This window comes from Daphnia magna, linkage group LG8 (assembly GCF_020631705.1).
Source record: "Daphnia magna isolate NIES linkage group LG8, ASM2063170v1.1, whole genome shotgun sequence".
In the NCBI taxonomy this organism is placed as follows: domain Eukaryota; kingdom Metazoa; phylum Arthropoda; class Branchiopoda; order Diplostraca; family Daphniidae; genus Daphnia; species Daphnia magna.
In genome coordinates this window covers 2,084,116-2,107,240 of record NC_059189.1, presented here as the reverse complement: position 1 = coordinate 2,107,240, position 23,125 = coordinate 2,084,116, and the positions used below count along the sequence as shown (strand labels likewise).

The 23,125-nt window shown below is 42.6% G+C and overlaps 1 protein-coding gene across 6 annotated transcripts; it reads right to left on the bottom strand.

Moving 5' to 3' along the window:
* Nucleotides 1–127: 127 nt before the first annotated feature.
* On the bottom strand, nucleotides 128–21,594 carry LOC116929399 (papilin). 6 transcript variants are annotated; one of them, XM_032936608.2, is made up of 40 exons: nucleotides 21,196–21,594; nucleotides 16,188–16,236; nucleotides 13,448–13,683; nucleotides 13,061–13,145; nucleotides 12,743–12,825; nucleotides 12,517–12,670; nucleotides 12,308–12,431; nucleotides 12,146–12,226; nucleotides 11,755–12,063; nucleotides 11,555–11,681; nucleotides 11,268–11,481; nucleotides 11,025–11,204; nucleotides 10,777–10,950; nucleotides 10,520–10,705; nucleotides 10,013–10,387; nucleotides 9,642–9,948; nucleotides 8,766–9,569; nucleotides 8,449–8,701; nucleotides 8,172–8,386; nucleotides 8,007–8,111; nucleotides 7,365–7,943; nucleotides 7,128–7,304; nucleotides 6,879–7,055; nucleotides 6,637–6,816; nucleotides 6,266–6,511; nucleotides 5,507–5,734; nucleotides 4,891–5,445; nucleotides 4,622–4,798; nucleotides 4,352–4,564; nucleotides 3,814–4,044; nucleotides 3,523–3,643; nucleotides 3,304–3,458; nucleotides 3,062–3,244; nucleotides 2,870–2,997; nucleotides 2,654–2,804; nucleotides 2,013–2,483; nucleotides 1,730–1,885; nucleotides 1,556–1,669; nucleotides 1,312–1,482; nucleotides 128–797 (listed from the first exon to the last, which is right to left on the bottom strand). In XM_032936608.2, exons 1-40 carry the CDS (start codon nucleotides 21,222–21,224, stop codon nucleotides 775–777), a joined length of 8,526 nt encoding a protein of 2,841 aa, XP_032792499.2. In that variant the 5' UTR covers nucleotides 21,225–21,594; the 3' UTR covers nucleotides 128–774. The 6 variants fall into 6 exon arrangements, with proteins under 6 accessions (XP_032792499.2, XP_045034431.1, XP_032792498.2 ...); XM_045178496.1 differs by having other exon boundaries at nucleotides 128–1,482; nucleotides 8,766–9,459; nucleotides 9,499–9,569; nucleotides 21,196–21,593; XM_032936607.2 differs by having other exon boundaries at nucleotides 128–1,482; nucleotides 21,196–21,593.
* Nucleotides 21,595–23,125: the final 1,531 nt, after the last annotated feature.

Below are 23,125 nucleotides of genomic sequence, written 5' to 3'. Positions count from 1 at the left end.
AGCCTTTCGAGGGTTGGTCGTACTAGTTACGTATTTATCTCCAAAACTAACGGGCACGAGAAAAAACTTGAGTGGATTCTAAGACTGGTTTAAATAACGCTCTAATTCGTAACCGATCAAAAACTAGTTTCTGAGGACAAAAATGTTGTATTCAGCAATATATACAAAAGGCACGTTTTCATCGTTTAAAGGGCATCTACTTTGAAGTATTCAAAAGTTTTTTTGTGATAAAATAAGTGCGAAAGAGAGGAAGGCAATGCAGCAGTGACGTGGTAAATGTTTCTTGAATCGTAGAAAAGCTTGACATAAGTAAAAAAAATTTTAAAGAAACCGATCGGTTGGGAATACATATCTCTGGTACCGAGGGTAATTGTTGCCATAACATCGTAAACCCATGGAAAACAATAACCATTGTCAACATGCAGAATATTCTCTAAATGCCAAAATTAAAAGAGAAAAGAATTGAAACACATTGCAAAGGCTGATTAGAAGGCACGTGAGTAGAGACTGGGAGAGGGAGGCATAAGCGTTGTGAACGGATCCTCGTAAACCTCTGTTCAACACAGTCGTAACAGCATAAAGTGGCAGTGAATAGTAATGAAACGGAAAATCGGGCAATCATATGTTATTTAGTTGGAAAAGAAGAATGAAAGCTTTCCGTCACGAGCCAAAAAGGCTGTTGTTAATGGTCTAAATATTATGGGGTAAATATCATTGTGGGGGAGGAGCCCAGATGAGGAGTTAGTTGACAAGGCGAGTCGAAGTCTTTTATGTTCACACTCTTTTGTCAAAGTAAGCTGGAATAGATAAAGAAAAAGAAAGAAAAAAAAAAGCCAATATATTGTGAAGACATTTTTCTGGAAAATTCTTATGTTAGTCTGTCAACACCTCCTCTCAACTCCTCCCCAACTGGTCGTCCGTACGAAAAAAAAAATTAAATAATAATTGAAAATTTCATCAGGACTAGCCAACAGCTTGCTAAGCCAATCGTCGAAAAGTAAAAACATAAAATGTGTTATTTCCTAGAGAATTCGGAACCCTACCCCTCTTGAATTTTTTTGCTGTTTTAAACGACATTGCTTAGGTGAGCAAGAGAAAGGTAGAAAATAAAAGAACGAAAGGGCTGCAAGGAAAACATGCTAGAATAATGTCTGGTCAAATAACGTACTGCAAAAAGAGGACAAGAACAAGGCGGCGGGAAACGAAAGACAACAACAGGTGGAGAAAAGACGGAGAGAAAAGAGGTGTCGTTGGCACATATCGACGCACATCTGATCTACTTCCTACGCCTGGCGGAGGCGCTGCTAGTACCTGTCTTGTAATCGAGCAGATGTGGCCCCGTGGCCGGCAATTGACCAGCCAGTGTGCAAGATTTGCAGCAGAAACGAGCATAGTACTTGTTCGTACAGAAACGCGCCTTGACGATCAACTTGCAGTTGGCAAAGAACGGGTTGTCCGTACAATTCGGGTGTAAGTAAACGCCTGTTGAATCAAGTTTTGTCCACGATAAAACATCGACACTTTCGCTTATGTTGGTGATCATGGTTAAACTTACCTTCGACAACAATGCTTAAGAGACCGCTTGAATCTCCAAGTAAATTGACAGCTTCGCAGCGATAGTTTCCAGAATCAGCGCCCTCTGCTCCAGTGATCATCAAAGTGTTATTACCTAAAAGCAAAAAGAAATAAATTAATTGCATTTATAAATTTTTAAAGAAGATTTATGTACCAGTGATAGTTATACGATCCGTCGAAACGACTTGATTGTTGTCCTTGTACCACGTCACTTGTGGTAGCGGTTGACCCTGGACTTCACAGTGGATTTGGATATCACTATCCACGGGGTAATTTGATCGTTCTGACCAGGCTCTTGCACTTGGTGCAACTTTGAGTTGCCATAATATCACAATTATTAGATAAGTTCGATAAATTCAGATCAAAAGAACACACACCAAATTCTTAATTATCATTCACAACAACCCGATAAAAAGAAAGTTAGTAGGGAAGGTTACCCAAATTAGGTCGCTGAGGAGGCAGCGTGTTATAAGTCTGTGAAGTCGGTGGAGTGGGCCGAGGCCGGAAGGGGGCAGGAGTAGTAGTGGTAGTAGTTAGTAACAAACGGGGATCGGGTTGTGGCGGAGGAATTAGATAGCGACGGAATTCGACGTCATCGGCATCAATAGAATAAACTGGACCAATAGCCTGAAGAATCAGAGTATGGGAAGCGGGACGGCCATAGCCGTTGTACGCCTGACAGGTATAAGGACCCAAATCGCGGAAGGAGACACGTCGGACCAACAGCGAATAATCGCGGAACTGTTCGTAGCGTTCCGATGAGAGCGGAAGCATGCGCTCACCGCGCCACCATGTCACAGATGGCCTAGGCCAGCCGTAAGCGTGACAGTGGATAATGATCGGAGAGCCCAACGTCACGACTGTCACACTCTGAAAGGTCACAATATCCGCAGCGCGAACAGTCGGGTCTTTGTCGTTAAAAAGAGAAGCAGGCCAATCACCAAGGTTTATGTTAATAAGTTAGTAATTTGAAAAGGTCAGGAAGTTAGTTTGTTAATTGAAGCTAATGTTGAAAACATCAGTTAATGAGAGGAATCAAACAAACTGGAATTATTATTTACAAGATTGCTCGTCATACCTTTGACTTCAAACTGAACTTGTTTGAGTGCGGAAGAACCAACTCCGTTATCGGCGATGCAAGTGTACATGCCAGCATCGGATCTGTGGACACCAATGATCAGAAGCGAGCCATTTGATTGGATTTTGAATTTGCCTTCATCGTTAACAGCCTATAACGCCATATAAGTTGAAAATCAATCCATGCCCGGTTCAACTAGAATTCATTATTTCATACCTCTCCATTTGCTCGACGCCAATAAATTGTTGGTTTGGGCGACCCGACTGCTTCGCATTGCATTTCACCTACGCTGCCCTCTTCAGCCGCGACGCGGGACTCCCCGTCGATGATTCGAGGTGGAGTGCCTATAATTGAATTTTATTGTTTAGCTCATTATAAAAAAGTATCAAAATCAAGGCAAGTAATTACCTCTAACAGGGGAGGGGGTAGTCGTTGTTGGCTCTTCATACAATGGAGCAGGCGGGAGACAAGAGCGACCGCAACCGTTGAAGCAACATTTGTGATCTCCCTGGCAATTCGCGTCAGAACGGCATTCTTCTTCGCAACTCGAACTTCCACGCTGAACCGTAGGGCATCGGCCTTCTTTATTAACTGCAACGTAATTGATTCAGATTATTAAACTTTTCTAAACTAGAAGAAATGCTACGTACTTTGTCTGCACGCGGGTTGGATACGAGTGGCAGACTGATTAGGATCAGACTCATCGCGAACCAATTCTGCTTGACATTCCGTTCCTTCCGGACATGAATAGCCGCGGCATGGCTCGTAGCATCGGCATTCGTCACAGCCGTTGTTCGATGTAGATCTAAATGATTTGGCGCCACATTACAGAGAAACGTTTAATCATTCCAACATTTGACTACGTATACCGTTCAATGCCGTATGGGCAACTAATTGCACGGCAATTAGCATTGGCCTCGGCGCATTGATCAACATCGTAAGGGCTGGGTTTGTAGGGCGTGGCAGTAGGACCGACATCGATTTCGTTTTCTGTTTTGGACGCAAGACATTCGAGTTAATCATCTTGTTAAACCACATTAGTAATTTAAACACTAATACAAGCAAAATAGCTACGTAAAAGCGACTGATTTTGCCAATTTGGCACTAATTGAAGCAGAAAAAGCTTTTTTTTTTTTTAAAGAAAAGGATAAATGAAAAACCATTAGTGGTTGAAGGAGAAGGATAGCTTGGGGCCGGCGCTGCTGGTCTAGCTTGATCGGCCGAAGATGGCGAACAGAAGGTCGTACAACTTTCAAAGCTTTTGAAACGGTTCATGTTGCCAGCACAGCCGCCATAGACGAACGGCTGGCAGCTGCTTCGTTCGGCGTCATAGTACCAGCGATCATATCGTTCGCGACACGGACCGACGTCCATTGGTAGACGGCAAACCACTATACTCACGTAAGTCCATCAAGAATTTTTCAGAACATTCATTACCAACAGTATGTCAATCATCCATAATGTAATGACCCATTGGTTTTTTTTTTCTCTCGCGTGATTGAGCTCAAAACATGAGACATTATACAAGTTCTACTACATTTAAAAACACCATTAATTTGATTATGTTACACGTTAATTCCTTGTTGGTTTTTAAGCCAAAGTTTTAATTCAAACTACAAAGTGTTACGTAAATATCAAGGAAAAGATCATTTAAGCTTACTGAATTTCTACTGTAATAAGCAAGAAATTTGGTTTTACCTGAATTGGCGTCGGATGTCACATTGCCAGGTGGAGCGACTTCGGCACGTTGAAGACAGAGAGACTGACACTCTTCCAATGAGCTGAATCTATTGCCATTACCGCGGCAGCCGCCATACACCAGTTCAAGACACTGCAACGTGTTGCGATCGAAATAATATTTGCGGAAAGATCCACGGCAAGGACCTCGGTCAGGTGGAAGTCGGCAAACATCTAACCATATTTCGTTATTTAACATAACTTAACAGGAAGATATTATCAGTTTCAAACCTTGGCCACGGAAGGTTCCACACTGGCGTTCGCATTGCTCCTCTGAATGGAAACGATTGGCATTGCCGTCACATCCTCCATAGCTAAACGCTTCACAGCGAGCGGTCTGTCGATTGAAATACCAAGCTGGAACGCTGGCTCTACAAGGTCCAGGTTCAACTTCCAAGCTACAGATATCTTGTAAATCAAAGCAAGAAAAAAAAAATGGAAAGTTAGTTTTTTTTTTTTTTTTTTATAAACTGGAATAATTAAGATAGGAATAAAAATACCTCCTCCGGTAGGGTAGCGATCACTTTCCTGTTCACGTTCTCGATCGCGTTCTCGTTCAGGTTCTCGTTCCGGTTCACGTTCTCGTTCTGGTTCGCGTTCGCGTTCTCGTTCTGGTTCGCGCTCAGGTTCACGTTCCCTTTCTCGTTCGAGTTCACGTTCCGGTTCGCGAGGATAAGGCACGTACGGAGCTTCAGTTGAAGTAGTTGTAATAGGTCGAACCCTCTGGCAACGGTTTTGACATTCTTGCGCGTTATTAAAGCGATTAGGATTTCCTTGACAACCACCGTAGTCAAATTCGTAGCAATTGTCGGATCCGGCATCATAATACCATTGGCGGAAGGAGCCACTGCACGGACCGACAATGCGGGGCAAGATACAGACATCTTGCGACTGACTACATCGACTTTCGCATTCCTGGCGGTCGGCGAATCTGTTTTGATTGCCATCGCATCCCTTGTAAATAAACTGTTTACAGACACCCTCCGGGCGGTCATAGAACCATTGCAAAATCGATTCATCACATGAACCTTCTTGTTTCGGTAAGAAACAAAATTCTAGAAAATTTGAAAGTTACATTAGTACACTTTCCCCTAGTTTATCTAAGAATCATCCTACCAGTTCTGAAGTCTTCGTCGATAGGCTTGGCAGTTTCGGGAATAACAGGTGACACCGCCGTCTGGCATCGTTGTCGACAGGCATCCAATGTTTCAAAGTTGTTTGCGTTACCGTTACAACCTCCGAACAAGAAGGCACGGCATTCTTCGTCCGATTCATCATAGTACCATCGTTCGGTAAACTCTTTGCAATCGCCAATAACGCGTGGCATACGGCAGGTGTCTTCCTCTGACAAACATTAATAGAACACGTAATTAGAATTTTTTTTTTTTTTTTAATAAAATTAATAAAAGGGATCCCTAATTGGTTTATACAAATCAAAAGAGATTGATTAGTTGCAGCAATTTTCAACGTTTAGTTAAAGTGTTAATTTGCATTTGGATATTCAAGTTAGTTATGTGAGACCCATCTACCAGTGACGAGAGACAGAGCACGGCACGATTCTTCGCAGGCAACTTGCGTCTCGAAGTTGTTGGCATTGCCTTGACATCCACCGTAGTAGAAAGGCATGCAGCGGCGTTCGGACTGGTCGTAATACCAACGTGATTTCTTCTCACTGCAAGGACCTTCAGCGCGTGGCAGCAGACACGAATCTATTTCCATTTGATTTTAGTGGCAAAAGAGTTATAAAGCGTTGTTTTGTTAGAATCCAAACAAAAGCATTATCTTCAAGCCGAATTTGTTAGTGCGTGAAGCGTGTTCATGTAGCCAATGGAGGGACGGGGAGGGAATTCATAATCAAGGGCCATAATTGGACACCTGCAACATTTGTCCTCTGTGTAGTGAGCTGATATGGTTCTGGAGTTGTTGTTGTAAGAAACCTGGGAGCCTCTTTGCATACCGATGCACAGGCCTGGTGACTCTCGAAGCGGTTGGCATTGCCTCCGCAACCGGAATAAAGGAAACTGTGGCAATGCTGAGATTTGCTATCGAAATGCCATTGAAGTTGATTGCCGTGGCACATGCCATAGTCGGCTGTCATGTTGCACCGCTCTTCAGCAGACACTTTGAGATTCATAATTTTGTTGTTGGATCAATTTCGAGATTTTGTGTTTATGATTTGTGTGTTTTTGTTGTGCATGTTTTTTGTAAAAACCATCGTAAATTTAAGAGGGGAAAAAAAAACTTACCTCTGGATCGGCTAGTGTCTTTACAACGGAGGTGGCATTCGCGTTCGCTCAAGAAATTGTTCTCGTTACCCTGGCAACCACCCCAGTTGAATTCTTGACAGGTCATGCTCTCCTTATCGTAACTCCAACGCCGGAAGGTACCTTGACAACCACCAGCATCTTGAGGCTTCTCGCATTTATCTGTAACGACATGAATTCGTATTGAAATCCATACAAATAGAGCACGAGAAATGGATCATTACCGAGTAACTTTGGTGCAATACATTGCTGGTGACATTCTTCGCGAGTGGCAAAACGGTTGGTGTTACCCAAACAGCCTCCGTAGCGGAATTGGCGGCACGAGCCGGTAGCTGTGTCGTGGTACCAAGATGGGTAATTACCTTCACAAGGTCCAGCCACTCGGGGCAATGAGCAGGCCTCTGTATTATCAATTAGCCAAAGAGAAAGCTTGTTAATGCACATCCATCAACATAGACAAAATAATTCCTTACGAATGCCGGTCGGTTCCACACAGTGAGCCTTGCAATCGTCTTGTGACGGAAAGCGATTGTCGTTGCCATCGCATCCACCGTACCAGAAACGAGAGCAACCACCGTATTCCATGTCGAAGAACCAATTGACAGTGAAATTGCGGCAAGAGCCACGATCCTTGTCCAATGCGCAAATTTCTATAACGCAAATATTAATGAAACAGTATCTTCGGTGTGAATGAAAGTTTTAAAATGTACCGCCAGAAAGTGCCGGCTTTGATGGACATCCTTCGAAATTTGGACCCTGAGATGGTGTAACGCCATCAAGACAGCAACCATACTTGGAAGATTCACAAGTACAGCCTTCGAATTGCGGCCCATGAGCGGGCGTTCGTTCATCTTGACAGCATCCGTGGGCAGTGTTCTCACATCCGCAGCCTTCCAGATTAGGTCCTTTGGCAACTGTGACGAGGTCAGGGCAACATCCGAATTCGAAAGTGTTGCATCCACATCCTTGGTAATTGGGTCCAGCAGCTGGAGTGTAACTGTCAGGACAGCAGGTATGTTCGGTATACAAACAACCGCAGCCTTCAAGTTTTTCACCTCGAGCCGGAGTGATATTATCTGGACAGCAGCCAAACTGTGTGTACTCGCAGTTGCAGCCTTCGAGTTTGGGCCCTGTTGCGGCACCGATATTGTCCGGGCAACAGCCAAATTCTGTATTGAGGCAACAGCCTTTCTTTTCGGGACCATGAGCCGATGTGACGTTGTCATCACAACAACCAAACTTGGTCTCAGCACAAGGTGTGTCGCATCCAGCAGAGTCCGGTCCCGTAGCTAAAAATGAAAACATGAATGAAATATTTTGCCAGTACTTCGTGACTACGTTATTTTATTTACCAGCTGTCATCTCATCAGGGCAGCAACCAAATTCAGTCGTTGCGCAATTGATGCCTGACTCTGTTGTTGGTACAACATCTCCTGAACCAATATCTCCAGAACCGCCTAGAAAGGTCGATGATAATCATTTCATCCCAAATGCGTTTAACAAAATGTGTTTTATACTTTCAATAGGCTCACAGCCTTCGCCATTAGGTCCCTTGGCTGCTCGCAAGTTGTCTGGGCAACAGCCGTGTTTGGTATCATCACAGGAATTGCATTCGGGACCTGCTCCGCTGCCGCTACCGGATTCTTCCATATCGCCACTAGACTCGCATTGGAAGCAGCCCTGGTTGTCTGGGCCGGTAGCTGCTGTCATCTGATCCGGACAACAACCGAACCTACACGGAATAAAAAATTAATATTTGATACCAAAAATATTTTTACCGAAAATTGTCAGTACATCGAGTCTTTGCAGGCGACCATCATGAACTCTTCGCCCATGGCAGTTGTTGGCGGCGGAAGTGTAGTTGGCGCAGGGCAACCTTCGTTGTCATTGCCTTCTGACGGAGTAAATCCATCTGGGCAACAGCCAAATAAGGATGTTTTGCAGGCATCTGTGAAGCAGCCTTCGTTGTCAGCTCCTTTGGCTGGGGTAACGCCATCAGGACAGCACTTGAATTCCGCATCCTCGCAAGTTTCGAATTTGGGACAGCCTTTAATCGAAAACGCATTCAATGAAATAACAAATAAAGTTAATTTATAGTCAACAAAAAGTACCAGCTTCGAAGGGTCCTTTAGCTGTGGATGTTCCATCGGGACAGCATCCGTATTCGGTCTTGTCGCATGTTTGTTTCTCTGGTGTAACCACACGACAGACCTTCACCTTCTTCTTCTTTCCTGGGAAGCTCTTCGCCTTGGATCGACCAGGTGGTTTCGTTCCAGTTTTCATTTTATCGCTTTCAATGATTTCAACATCCGGTTTCTTTACTGTGACTTTAGCAGGTTTCTTAGTCGTTGTCTCCTTCTTAGCATCTTTGCTTGGCTTCACCGTAGATGTCTCCTTAGCATCTTTGCCTGGCTTCACGGTAGTGGCCTCCTTAGCATCTTTGCCTGGCTTCACGGTAGTGGCCTCCTTAGCATCTTTGCTTGTTTCATCAGTGGATGTCTCCGTAACATCTTTGTCTGGCTTCACAGTAGATGACTCCTCTGCAGCATCTTTGCTTGATTTCTCAGTGGATGTCTCCGTAACATCTTTGTCTGGCTTCTCAGTAGAGGACTCCTCTGCAGCATCTTTGCTTGATTTCTCAGTGGATGTCTCCGTAACATCTTTGTCTGGCTTCTCAGTAGAGGACTCCTCTGTAACATCTTTGTCTGGCATCACAGTAGAGGACTCATCTGTAACATCTTTGTCTGGCTTCACAGTAGAGGACTCATCTGTAACATCTTTGTCTGGCTTCACAGTAGAGGACTCCTCTGTAACATCTTTGTCTGACTTCACAGTAGAGGACTCCTCTGTAGCATCTGTGCTTGTCTTTTGGGTGGTAGATTCGGTATCCGAAGGCTTAGCGGTCGTCGGTTTGGCTGTAAGTAAAAATAATAGTTTGTCAATTGACATTTTGCTAGTTTAACAAGAGGGAGAAAGATAATTCTTACAGGTGACGAGCAGTACGTTTTCTGCTTGGAGAAGTCCGTTCTTGGTTTCGATTACGTTCATTTCCTCTTCGACCTCAAGTTCAGGATCCATACCGTCGATACCGGATCCTGATTCACCTAGAATGATGCCGGAACCTAATCCAGAGCCAAGACCCGACATCATTCCGGATCCAGATCCTTCACCTGAAAGGAGCAGTTCCTCAGCAGGCGCCTGTCTTCGTCTTCTTATTAAACCATCCGGCTCGCTAGATCCTTCCATCACCGTTGGAGGGGCAGTCATTCCGCCAAGAATCAATCCAAGTCCCGACTATAATAAATCATAATGTACTTGCAAGTTCAAATCAGCTATAATTTCATTGCAACAAGTTTACCGATTCAGATTCCATGTCCCCAGATCCTTCAGCAGACATATCTACGGCAAGATTGTCCATGCTTCCAGAACCAGACGACGGTTCCATTCCGAGATTTGAACCGCTTGATTCTTCAATCAATTCTTCAACCACCTCCTCTCCTTCTTCTTCTTCTTCAACGTCTTCCCCTTCTTCATCAACTTCTTCACAGACTTCAACTAAAGGTGTCTCGGTTGTCCCTTCAGGAGCAGCTTCTTCGCTACACGCCTGTGTATTGCATTTCTCCTCGGCAGACGGAATAGTATCCACTCCGCACTGCTTAATATCAGCTGTCTCGTTGTTAGCGAGACATAAAATTGGTCTCGTCCGGCTTCCAGATCCACACGTCTTCGAACACTGCCAATTTTAGATAACAAAAGAAACGTATTAAGATTCTTGTCTCTTGGTCGCTTACGCACACCGGAACAGCGGAGATTGCTAGAAAAGAACGACACCAAAACGAACAAACAAAAGAACAAGGTCAAATACCTCGCTCCAAGGTCCAGAGAACCAGACACCCTTGCACTGATCAGGCGGCACGTGGCATTCAGTTGTGTTGTCGTATCTTTGCGCTGGATCGCAGTTCTCGTCATCGACTTTAGCAGGCACTCCACCATCCATTGTGCCGCAAAACACCCACCGGGACTGAATTCCAGCACCACAGTCTGACGAGCACTACACAAGATAAATCGAGATTATTATTCATGATTGTACAAGGGAAAAAGAAAACAATATGAGTCAAATACCGCGCTCCATTGGGAAGCAAACCAAACGTATTTGCATGGGGTGGCGTCGGCACACGTACGGTTCAATGCCGGTCGACGGTATGCGTGACAAAACTCGTCGGGATAAATTTTTCCTTTAGGCGAAACGCATTGTGCTCTTCGTGTCTCATATTCTAGCCCACACTTATCCTTGCACTGGCGTGATAAACAGACTTTAAGTAAAAAAAAAAAAAAATGAATGCACGAACGAATAGGAATGCTTCACTTACGCCTGACCACGGGGATGTTATCCAGTCTACACCTTCGCAAGGCCGTTTAAAACAGGATTCAGTCCGAGCCGGAACATCGCCTTCACAATCGGAATCGGCAAGCTGTTCAATGCGATCGTCTGTTTTGCGGAAGCAAGTGACTTTGCGCTGACGTGTTCCATCTCCACACAGTTTATCACACTGGTATAATTGAAAATCTCAGTCAGCAGTTGAATAATTTGTACCCTAGTTAACAAAATTTACCGGTCCCCATTCGCCAATGTGAAATTGAGGGCAGACGGCTTCCTTATTGCATTCCTGAATTGATGACGGTGTTGGTCCGATGGCGTTAACGCAGACGCTGTCGTTGATGACAGACTGCATGGAACCAGCAATAACTTGCTGGCAATAAACTGTGCGAAATTGGATTCCTGCTTGGCAATTGCTGGAACATTTCGTCCAATTGCCGATGAACCAACTGAAGAGAGAAAAAAAAATGTTTTAAAATGGATTTAACAAGGATATGTTGAGACATTTTGTACGTTACATACCTAGGATCACATGCGTCTGTAGCGCAAGTTCTGTTCACTGACGGCTGTAATTGAGGATCACATAAGTCGTCCGAAACCATTTCAAAATCACTCGTCTTGGCGCAACTAACATTCCTAGTTTGAATGCCTGACATTTCAAGGGGGAAAAAACGTCAATTAAGAACTTGTAAAGAACAAAAGTTGAAGCTTTTAAGGCAAACCTCCGCCGCAATCAGCGTTACAATCGCTCCACGCCCCGTAGATCCAGCTGTAACTGTCACCTCCGGTTGGTAATGAGACGTCTTTGGGGAAACTGTACTCGTATTCTATGCCCGGATTAGGCTCTTGGTAAAGCAAAACGACGTAAAGGGCTTCGGTGGTAGGACCCAGGGCCGTGATAGTTTCGGGAGCGATGAAGGCATGCGGTTTGCGTTCATAATGGAAGGTGCAACCGGCAAATTTCATTTCCCGAGGGAAATCAATGCGCCAATTGCCGTTGAGATAATAATGCCCCGTGGTGTTCCGGATAGCTAAACATCGTTTTAGGAAAAGAATTCTTTAAAAACGAACATTTAAAAATAGAAAGAAAAAAAAGGCAATTCATTTTTCTACCAAGATAATTGTTTGACGACTTGACTTCGCGAATCTTTATGTTTGTGGCGCCAACCGGAATGAGCAAAACGTCATTGTAACCTGTTGGGAGATTGTACCATTTGAAGGATAATCTATTAGACCCTTTAGGGCAAAAACTAGTTAAATATTTTAAGTACGTACCTGTTTGAAAGTCGTTTTGCTGAGCTATTCCTTGAACAGATGTGCAAGTTGTTCCGTCACCACCGCACACTCGGCATTGGTCTTCTTTAGCCGTTGAGCCCAACATCGAATCGCAGCCGACAGGCTGTTGACAAGATTAATCTCTTGACATTTTTCGCCTGAGTCATGGCGTGCATAAACATTTTTTTTTAATGAATAAAAATACGTACCAAACATTGGCCAGCAACGCAAACGTCGGTGCCTTCTTGTTCGTCACATCGAGTTCCGTCAATGACTTTGCGCCTGTGTCGGTAATAAAACCTTTCGCCTTTCGGCATACAATTCAGCTCACACTTGTTGGGTGCCCTCGTGTACGGGACCCATCTATAAACAAATAATCCGAAAACATTAAGAATGCCGATGATGTCATGTTTGCCAAATCAAATCAAATCTTACTCGTAATAGCGATTTTCAAATGGAACTCCGTTGAATCGTGAACACTGTTCCGACCGGAAGTCTTGTGTGTCGGCTGGGCACTCCTGGTAATAAAATAAATCAATCATTGGGTAACCATTAATCAGTTGGCACAAGGCTGAGTCACGCCGCAAACATCTCACTCATTGGGAGATGGAGTGGATGTTTCGAGGGGGGAAGGCAGATGGGCCGAGGGTAGGGAAAAAAAAGGAAATTGTTTAGACGCTTTCACATAATGAAATCGTTATCAAACGAAAGAGGGTAAAAAGAGGGAAGAAAAGGGGGAGGATCGTGACTTGCCTGAATGTTGCACGAGTGATGCCGCTTCGTTGCACCGACGCACTGGGTGTCGGATGAGTCTGATCTTTCATCCGCATCTTGAGCTCTATATAAATAACATGTAAATCAATATATTTAAATAGAAATTCACGTAATCTAAATTCTAATTCATTTTGTTTTCTAACGCGAAACAAAAAGAAAAAAGAAAATAATGTGGGATTTTCCAACATGGAAAGTATTGTCTTTCCGGATGCCTGTGGAGTCTAGACGGCCAGCCCAAGGACGCGTTGCCGGCCAAGAGGGCCTTAAGGGACAACATTTGATGTTATGCGTGTAATGTAGAAAGCTACTCGTGTAAGCTATAAGAATAATAATGGTAATAAGACAATTCACGAAAAGAGAGCTAACCCTCGCCCAAGGCATTCACGGCTCTGGCTTGATACGCCACCACCACATGTTCTCGAGCATTCGGAAGGCTCGGACCAATCGGACCATTTTCCCGTTTCCCTTGTAGATTGCAAGCTAATGACATCCGCTTCTGGATCCGGAACGCCAATGAAATCTGTCAAAATGAACGACGTTCGACTGTCTGGATGTTGCCTCTTATGTCGTGTCAATTGCCCTTGGTCTGCATCCAAATGACTCTGTAAAAACAACAGGGAAAGAAATCATAGTTATGAATTCATAAAATCAACTACATCGTACACATCCATCAACAAACTATTTATAGGAACTGCTCTAAAAATGAAACCCCCAAACACAGGGTTGAACTACAACACGAAACTTCAACAAGTTCAAATTGCTACGATGATGGATTACCAAGGGTAACATGTGAAAAGATGAATTTTTAAAATCCCAGCGGCAAAAAACCTTGGCAATAGTTTCCCATCTCATTTTTTTTCTTTCTCTTGAATGCAAATTTTTTTTTGGGCATTTCCAAATGTCGGCACAATAGGTATGGCCAAGGACGCCGCTTTCGCTTGGTGTAAATATTTGTTTACTGTTTCTCCCGGAGTGTAAAAAAAAAAAAACGAACTAAATGAACCGCATCAGACAACGAATCTTGTAAACATCAGCCAGTCAGGCGAGAACTGTTGTTTTTTGCCCACCTGGGCAGATGGAACATTAAAACACCTGTGACATGGCTGAGATTTCTGCGGTGTGCAATCGACACCTGCCAGCAGCAGACGAAACAGAACCCCTTTTTCGGGAGATGGATTTCGTGCAGCGTGATTGAGTATCGCTTTCAAATCAAAGGCAACCATCACACACGACAAGTCGTAGACAACATGGCCTTCGTCAGACAGTGAAAATTTAAACGACGAAGAAGAAATTAAAAGGAAAAAGCCCTGTAGCGTCAATTCTTAAGTGTGTATCTATATCAGTCCAAGAATGTCATCTATTTAGCATTCCGATGCGTCGCTTAGACGAGGAAAAACGGGAGAAACGACCATAGGCAATCTCGGCAGGGTGTGAGTCATCGGGGTAAATGTACGTTCGTTGTTAACTTCTTTTTTGTTTTTGTGAGTGACAGCGAGCTCAGGACATTTAAATTTAAAATGACTGAGTCGACGAGTGATGATGCTAGCGCCATAATAGCACCAGTGGCTTCTCTCTGTTCTCGGTTCTATTCGGAGCACGAAAATAGAGGGAGGCATAGAACGGGCACGGAGACACAGAAAAGGCTAATGAGTCAAACGAGGTGTGCTGATGAGAGAAAATTCGTCTGGTTCGCAGGAAAAAATTCTGACACAACAGATCAACACCAAAGAGGAAGGAGGAAAAAAAAAAGCCACCAAGTTCGTGACTTCGTCGGCTCTGTGGTTTCAGAAGGGGAGGAAAAGGCAGTTGTTATTTCTCACCCCTTGCTGTGGCGGAGGGTGACTATTCAACAAAAATTGCCTTTCATCATATCCGAAACAAAAATAGGGGGGAAGAAAGTTACAGCCCCCAGAAATTGAGAACGGAATATTCAATCTTGTGTCGAGGAGACGTTACATATCCCAACCGTTAAACGGTTCATAGACACGCCATTGTGTGTTAAGATTCTTTTTTTTTTTTTCCTCTTAAAAAAAAAAAAAAAAGAATTCTTTATTAATTCACTATGCCGTCACTCCCCACTACGCCGAGCAACAATAGTCAAATTAAACGGAGAAATTCTCTTAGATCTGCGGGGAACAATTGATGGATTATTAACGTTTAGCGTTGTATTTTGATTCGAAAGAGGGAAAAAGAAAAGCCGCTCGTTAAATTGTTTTCAATGATGACTTGGCAATTATACGAATAAAAAAGGACATAAATTCACCAGATTTTCATCACGAAAAATATAAAAAAAATAAAATGATTTATTGTGACTTGAATGATATATCCCATATTTACTACGACCAAAAAATTCCCACCGGTGTTCGCGTAAAAAATCTCTTCGATACGTTGCGGCTATCAGAAACAGCATTCGAATATCTTTTTCGGCGATGGGGATAATCGATGACAAAAGCTAAGTGAATTATCGTGTGCTCCAAGAGTAATTGAATTCAAATTGTTTATCGCACCGCTTTCGAATGACCAAAGATCCTACACTAAGAAGACGACCAAATACGGCAAGAGAAAACAAACGCAACGGCGGTGAAAAATCACACAAAGGCACAAATCGAAAGGAGAAACAAAAAAAAAATTCCTATTTGACTTTCGATCTCATGGATTCCCTCCTCCTCCTTCCTTTTCTCTTACCTCTACTTGAATCAACAATCTCCTCTCTTGGTGTTTTCCATCTGAGATGTGTATCGCGAGAGAGACCATAGCGTGACGCAATCAAATTATATTTGGCCCTCAACATTTTTTTCCTCAAACTGTATACATAGAGACGTGTTGGGAGGAAAGAATCCTATTGTCTATACCTATCGCCCTAGACGAAAATGTTCCCCCCGAAATTCAAATTCGATGAAAAGAAAGAAGAGGAACACCGAGAGATTGAAATTAAGCAGCAACCAACCCACCCACGTAGTTGTCTGTTATGTTTGAAGAATGAAAAGAGGCTGGACTTGTCAGCGTGTGTCACGGTGATTTGCATTTGATAATGAATATCGCTTGAGGCGATGACAACCGCAGGAGTACAGCCTTTTTCGTTTTTCTAAGGGTAACCTATACTTACATCAACGGTTGCAGTGATGAAGGCGGTGACCAGCACCCACAATAATAACCTGAAAAAAAGAAAGAAAATAACCAACAGGTAAGATGAGGTTTGATCACACAAACACAGAAAATAGAGAACAATTCAGTGGTGCGGTGAAAAATCCGCATTTTTCAACCGTAATGTGATATCATTCCCGACTAACCCCGTCTGCAATTTTTTTTTTAGGTTTAAAATAAATAAATAAATAAAAATGAATAAAAATATTACAAGACAACCAGACTGAGGGTTGCGACATCGGATCACTAATATAAACACAGATTTTTCTTCTTGTTTTATCTACTATTCAAACACGAACGCTGTTAGTAAGTGGTGAAAAAGCCCAGACATTTATTGATAAGACCTCCATCGCCATCCATTTAGGAAGTTGTCTTTGCGCTAAACAAAAAAGGAATGAAAGATAAACGCGGGCCATTTTTCAACAACAACAAAACACACAATCGAGTGTTGACCTTATAGGAAAACCCGGTGGAGGTTTGTGCGTACATATCGATGGTCAAACAAAAAAACGGCCAAAAGAGTCAATACCTTTGCAGTCTTCAATCACATTTTTCGCCCACCTTTGGTGTCGCAATTGGGAAAACATCAAACACCGATGACCGTGCGTCAAATGAGATGCAACTGCGCCCGCATTTTCTTTTACACGACAACGAGATACCTCAAACAACCCCTTTTTCTTTTGATGTTTCATTTGATGTTTTTTTTTCTTGGTGAGTCAGGTTTTAGATACTAAACAATTGAAATCATCCTTCAAGGACGGGCACTTTTTTTTTTGCTCTTTCTTTTTCATTTCTTTTAAAATAAAGACGCGCACCAGGTGGTTTAAGAACGACGGCGCATTTCATAAATGGTGTCGTCGGCGCCGTTTTTCCTTTCTTTCTTTTGCTTCGAATTTCGTGACTTCCTCCAGACCATAACGTTCGGCAATATACCCCCCCTTTTTTGGAGCTGTCTGCTTTGGCTTCTTGCCTTGACTACACAAATAATGGGAATCACGGCTGGCATTTTTTGTTGTTGTTGGTATAGACCAAGAGAATACCTGGAAATGTATCTTTTCTAAAAGAAAAATCCTATGGGTATCGAAAGCCATCGATGATGAATCGATCAAGCTGACGTACGCAAGGCTGCAAGTGGGAGTGGTTTTACGGCCAGTTCGTGATCGATGAGCGAGGGAAAATCAAAAAATGATATACTCCGTATTTGTTGAACGGATAATCGCGGTCGAAAAACCTTTGGGGCTTCGGAAAACAACATTTTTGTTTTCATCCCCCTTCACATTTTTTTTTATCTTAGACGTTATTCTGAACAACGTTTCAAGTTTACTTTCATCTTTCATTATACGCTTGACCCTTCTTGGTATATGCCTCCTCCCGTCAATCAGTATCAGGTTCCCACTACGTTCAACCCCCCGCTTTCCGATAATTCTGTTTCAAGCGAGGTTAACCTCTCAACTGTCTAAAAGAATTACAATGCTCGTCCAGACGGTGGAATCAAACCACTCTAACGCTAATCAGCTACAGGTAACTTCTAATTCTTCGGCAGAACGTAATTCGAAGCCTGCACCGCCAAAGCTCCTATGAAAAACAAGTGATGTCTTTAAATCATCTGGCTAAAAAGTAGTTCATACGGTTGATGGAATTCGCGACCAACGTCGTACGAGACTCGTGTTACGCAGAAAAATGCCAAACATAAAAACTTAGGTTAAGCGATAACATTGAAACGGACAAAGTTCATTGATCAAAAAGTTGAAGGCTAAACACGTCTCGACAGGGCTGTTTTGACAGATCCTGTCACTATGCGCGTGACTTGCCTTGCGCTTCCGGCCATTTTTGTGTGTGTATGTTTCCCCATCTACTGGGCCTCCCTTACCCATCATTTTTTTTTTTGGTTGCTGTTAAACGATGAAGTCCCATCAATGAAAAAGAAGACAATTGTTTGTATGCGGTTAAGCAAAGAGAAAAACAAAAGTCAATTGAAAAGTGGGACTTTGTTGAAATATTCCAAGTTTAGTGCTGATTGATGTGAACTTTCAACAAATTAGCATTTTTCGCTAGACGTCAACGGCACATTCCGTTTAAAGTGCTCGTCGCTTATTTGCTCCATAGAAGAAGAAAAAAACAGTGAAAAAAAATCCTCTAACCCGAGGGATGTGGGCCACCCGTTGCGATTCCAATACTTTCTGCCTTCCCTTGGTTTTTCCCCCCTTTTATTACTGAATTATTCATCCTATTTTTATACAACGTCTATACACTACACACACAAGTACTTAAAAGACACGGACCAGATGGCCCATGCTTTTATCCTGCTATTTATATCAAATGGCCCGCCTCTTCTTCAAATTTTGAATATTATGTAGAACTTTTCTTCCCCCCAATCAGCCAGTGCATCGACCCTGATCGACGCCCACCGTAGAGACCTATTTCTCCTACTGATCCACATTTTTTTGTTTTTATAATTCATTCATTTAAGAATCGTTCGATCAACAACCAAAAAAAAAAAAAGCAGGAAGAGGGAGGCAATGCTTTTCCGGCACAGATAATACAATATTCATGTAGAGAGAGAGAGAGCGAGAAAAAAATAATAAATAAAAATTCATATCAACCGTTTGCACACTCACTCACTCATACAAATCCCACACGTGTGTAAGAGAAATGATCGCCTCTGATGCACAGCATTTATAAATTTATAACCAGAATAAAATTACCAAGATGATAGCGACGCTTGAACGAAAGGGAAAAGCTGAATACAATATCATGTGAGTATATACCAAACATGCCTAACCCGGAATTCTTGTTCCCAAAAAAAAAAATCGATGTAGGGATTTTATTTTTAGGGTTTCTATAGCCCGTTTTTTTTCCCCCCTATTATTATTCGTATTTTTTTTTTCTCGTCACGAGAAAATACGACCTAGAGGGTTGACACATTCTCTCCAAGTTTATAACATCAGCCGTGTAGAAGAAAAAAAAAAGGGCATTTTCTCTCCTATTCAAAATAGGAGGCCCTTTCGGTCGTGGTGGTATGTACGTAACTCAATCGGTGGTAATCACGCTGGCTTATATTTAAGTCCATCTACAATAGGTTACGAGACGTGTTCCGATCACACCGTTACGGGTCGCTGTGCATCGGATTTTTTTTTTTATTTTAAGGGCCTGTCTCACCTTATCCTTCCTGGCTCGTTGTGTTGAAGAGAAATATGTGTCGTGTTCCTCAAGATTCCTCAGCGTCTCACCTTACATTATAGGTGTCTATATAACCGTAGTGCACCGGGCTACGAGGGCCCCCCCTCTACAATATTTAATGCCTTATTGGCCTGGTAGACCACATCCCTCAGGTTGGCCTCTTTGCCAGCTGACCCATCAAATTTTCCTGACCCTCATGAAAAAAAAAAAAAAAATGCTCCGCCTATGCCTTTTTGTTGTGTGTGACCTGTGTGGTCTCGTTATAATGCGTATATGAACACCTTAAACCAGATGGTCAACCCGAGGGGGAAAAAAACGGCCTAAGAACAAATTAAAACAAAAAAACAGGCATTAAAAGAAGAAGATTCGGCGAAACATGAAGCACATCGTAACTTGTTTTCGTCTTTTTTTTGTTGTTGTTTTGTTTGAATAAGCAAAAACAAAACAATGGAAGTAATACTTCTCCCTTATGGAACAAAGTTTTGTTTCAAAACAAGCTTATTATCTATGGCGTGAATCAAAGAATTGACTTCAATCAGCCAGTTCAAAATTTTGCGTCGAAAAAATGCTGTAAAACGACAAGAAAAAAAAAGGGCCTTTCTTGACCTGAATTGGAATGTTCCGTTCACAAAGATGGCACTCTCGCAAAACTATAACCATCAAAAAAGGAAATCGGGCAAAAAACAGAACGGTCCTTTTTATGTGCACGTTTCCTTTTTCTGTTCCCAACCGAAAAGAAAAATGCCCAACACGGTTGGCTGATTAGACTGTTAAAAAAAAAAAGAGAATATGTTCCTCTTTGAAAACGGCCACGACAGCAATCGGATAAAAATGGAGATTGGCTAGTTTCTTTTCTGTTATCTTTTCTCTTTTTCTTTTACGTCCCTGAGAACAAATGTTTTAGGACAGACTTAACTGCTCATTCATCTCTACAACGTACAGAGGGACATTCTTTCGTCTGTCATCGCAATTGTTGAAGAAGGTTTTCACCTATAGCTTCTTCGCCCCCGCATCACCCTCGCCCATGTTTTTCCTGCCATCTTCCGCCTTTTCTCCGTTCTTTATTTTTCTCAACAAAAAAAAAAAAATCCGCGCGTTCATTGAAATAAAAGAAGAGGCCAAAGTGCGAGCACTGTCAAAGAGATGCGCCTTTACGGGGGGGAGATTTTTTTTTCTCTCTTCAAAAAGGAGATGAGCAGAAGACAGTTATAGCAGAACGAAGTAGACTTAAAGGAAAGGGGGGGCTGAACAGACAAGAGACAGAAGGGAAAAGACTAGTCAAAAGAGCTATCAACCATCAATCAGTTCCAACCGGCTGGAATGCTCTTCTTTTATTTTCTTCACAACCCCCTCACTTTTTTTTTTCCGCCTTTGCTCCGGAAGAAAATACGCATTGACTTTTCCCACCCACACGAGCCGCCGCTTTGTGAACTACGTGGTCGGACAAACACACGCGCGTTCGACCTTTCGCTTTTAAAGAGATGAAAAACAACATTGTCCCGACAAATCTAAGCAGCGAGGACAAACAACTCTTTTCTTTGATTAACATGTCATTTTTCCCATTAGGACGATTATTCACTCTTCAAGGACCCTAAAAATAAAAAGTCGTGACAACGAAATGACAAGCGGCCAAATCCGACTCATTCATCCAGCAAGTCGTGACGAACGTTAACTAAATAATTTAAGAAACAAAACACAAAACAAAAAAAAAAAAACAACAACCAAATCCTTTTTTTTCTTTTTTAACTTGCTGAGGAAATGCGAAAGAAATGACGGAAAGAGTCACTTACCGGCCTGGATGCCGACCGGGTATTGCCATTTCGCTTGGTACCGGCTTGAGAATCGCGGTGAAATTCCAGACAGCACAATATTTTTTGTTGTTTTTCAACGACCAAAGTCTTTTCTTTAAAAACAAAATTGAATTCTTCCCACCCAATAATAAAAACCAATTTGACTGCGAATTGAAATAGCACGCGAAGAGAAAAAAAAAACAACCAACAATGCGATCAAAGCCCAACGACAATAACAAACATTAAAACGACTAATGAGAGGACGAGGGGGGCGCGCGTCTCTCAACTGGGATGTTGCGCCCTTGCCACTCGGAGGATCACTGGCCGTCTGGCTAGACTGGAACGGTGACTTGATCCTTCTCTCTCTTATTTTTTTTTATTTTTTTCGCCTTATGCCCGCGGTGGACCCCTCCTCTTTACGCCAGAAATTCTCGCTCTCTACTGAGTCTCGTAGACGTGCCGAGAGCGGAGAAGCCCACAAAATAAAAAGAGGTCTTTGCCTCTTTTCCTCCGCCTCCCGCCGCCGCGAACTCTCTCATGAACTTCCTCACTTATAATAAAATATTCCACCCCTTTTCCTATCCATTTTTTGTTTCTACTTAAAGTTTTTTTTTTTTTTCTTTTCGAAAAATATATATTTATTTAATTGCGGTTGTTGTTTTGTAATCCGGCCAAAGGAGAGCACTTGGGGCGAATTTAAAAAAAGAAAAACAAGAGGGAAAAAAAAAATTATTTCAAGTGCTGCTAGGAATTCTTCAAATCGGCATAAAAGTTTTGAACTTGAGAGAGAAAATGGCTACTATTTTCTTTAGCCGAATCCATCAGGTCAACGTTAGATCATAAAGAAAACCGGTCTCTCCGGGATGACCACAGTTCTACTACTATCAATAAACACGAGTGGTACCCACACACTCAGCAATGTCTCTTTTCCTCCTCACAGAAAAGAAAAATGCCTTGTTCGACAACGGTACGAAAAAAAGAGAACCATGGCATTATGAAAGAAAAATGCCGACATAAAAGTATGTCGCGTCATATCAAGAAAAGGAAGCGTCAATACAACCTTTACATTACAGAAGGACAGAGGGGAAAGTGGGACCCCCAAGGCTATGTCATTAGACGAACCTTTTTTTTTTTTTTATTACTATTATTATTACACGACCTTTCGGTCGCCGTGGCGGGTCTTTTGACTGCCTTTGAATGGTTTTCTTATCTGTATGGGTCGATCGACGATTTGTCACCGGAGCTAATTGCCTGATGCCTTCCGAAGCTTCAACTGTAATGGACGTCACTTTGCCTCCGCTTCCAATATACGTGGTTGAAATCCGTTGGGGGCAAAACAAAAAAAAGTCGTCAGTATTCGTTTACTTTTATGAATATTGTACTCCCTTCATTTTGGAGGAGGAGCTAAAGATAGAGAGATGTTGACAGAAATCGGTCTATCGAAATTGGACAGACGTAACTGGAGCCTATTGATAAAAATCGTAGCTGGACGCAGAGAATAAGTGAGGAGTGTCGGTCTGGCACGATATGGACGCATCCGCTCGCACATCAGCATCCGTCATCCATTTTTTTTATCGGCAGGTCTGAGCAGAGAATCACATGGCGTTTTCCGTTCCCACAATATACGTTTTTGTCTTCCCTTGATTCGGCCAGGAAAAGCTCTGCACAGTGGTAAGCTACTATCCACTGTAGCAGTTCGGACTTTCAGAAATGGTGTATAATACCGAAAGCACCATCTCCAGGTCTTTACAAGAACTACTTTATACGACATAGAAAATCAATTCACAAGTTCAAAATTCGAGTTTAACGTCGTAAACGTCTTCCAACCCAGTTGTTTAAAACATCATTTCTGATAATTGATTTGTTTGTCAATCTCCACCTACACTTATTTTCCCATAAAAAAAAGGCAGCTTAAACTATTCAAAAATAC

Excerpts from the sequence above, each read along its gene's own strand:
- LOC116929399 (XM_032936607.2), bottom strand. The coding sequence starts at position 21,224 with ATGGCAATACCCGGTCGGCATCCAGGCCG. Across the intron at positions 3,459-3,522 it reads TGCCCATACGGCATTGAACG|ATCTACATCGAACAACGGCT; the intron begins GTATACGTAGTC and ends CAAATCATTTAG. Across the intron at positions 2,998-3,061 it reads TACCCCCTCCCCTGTTAGAG|GCACTCCACCTCGAATCATC; the intron begins GTAATTACTTGC and ends ATTCAATTATAG.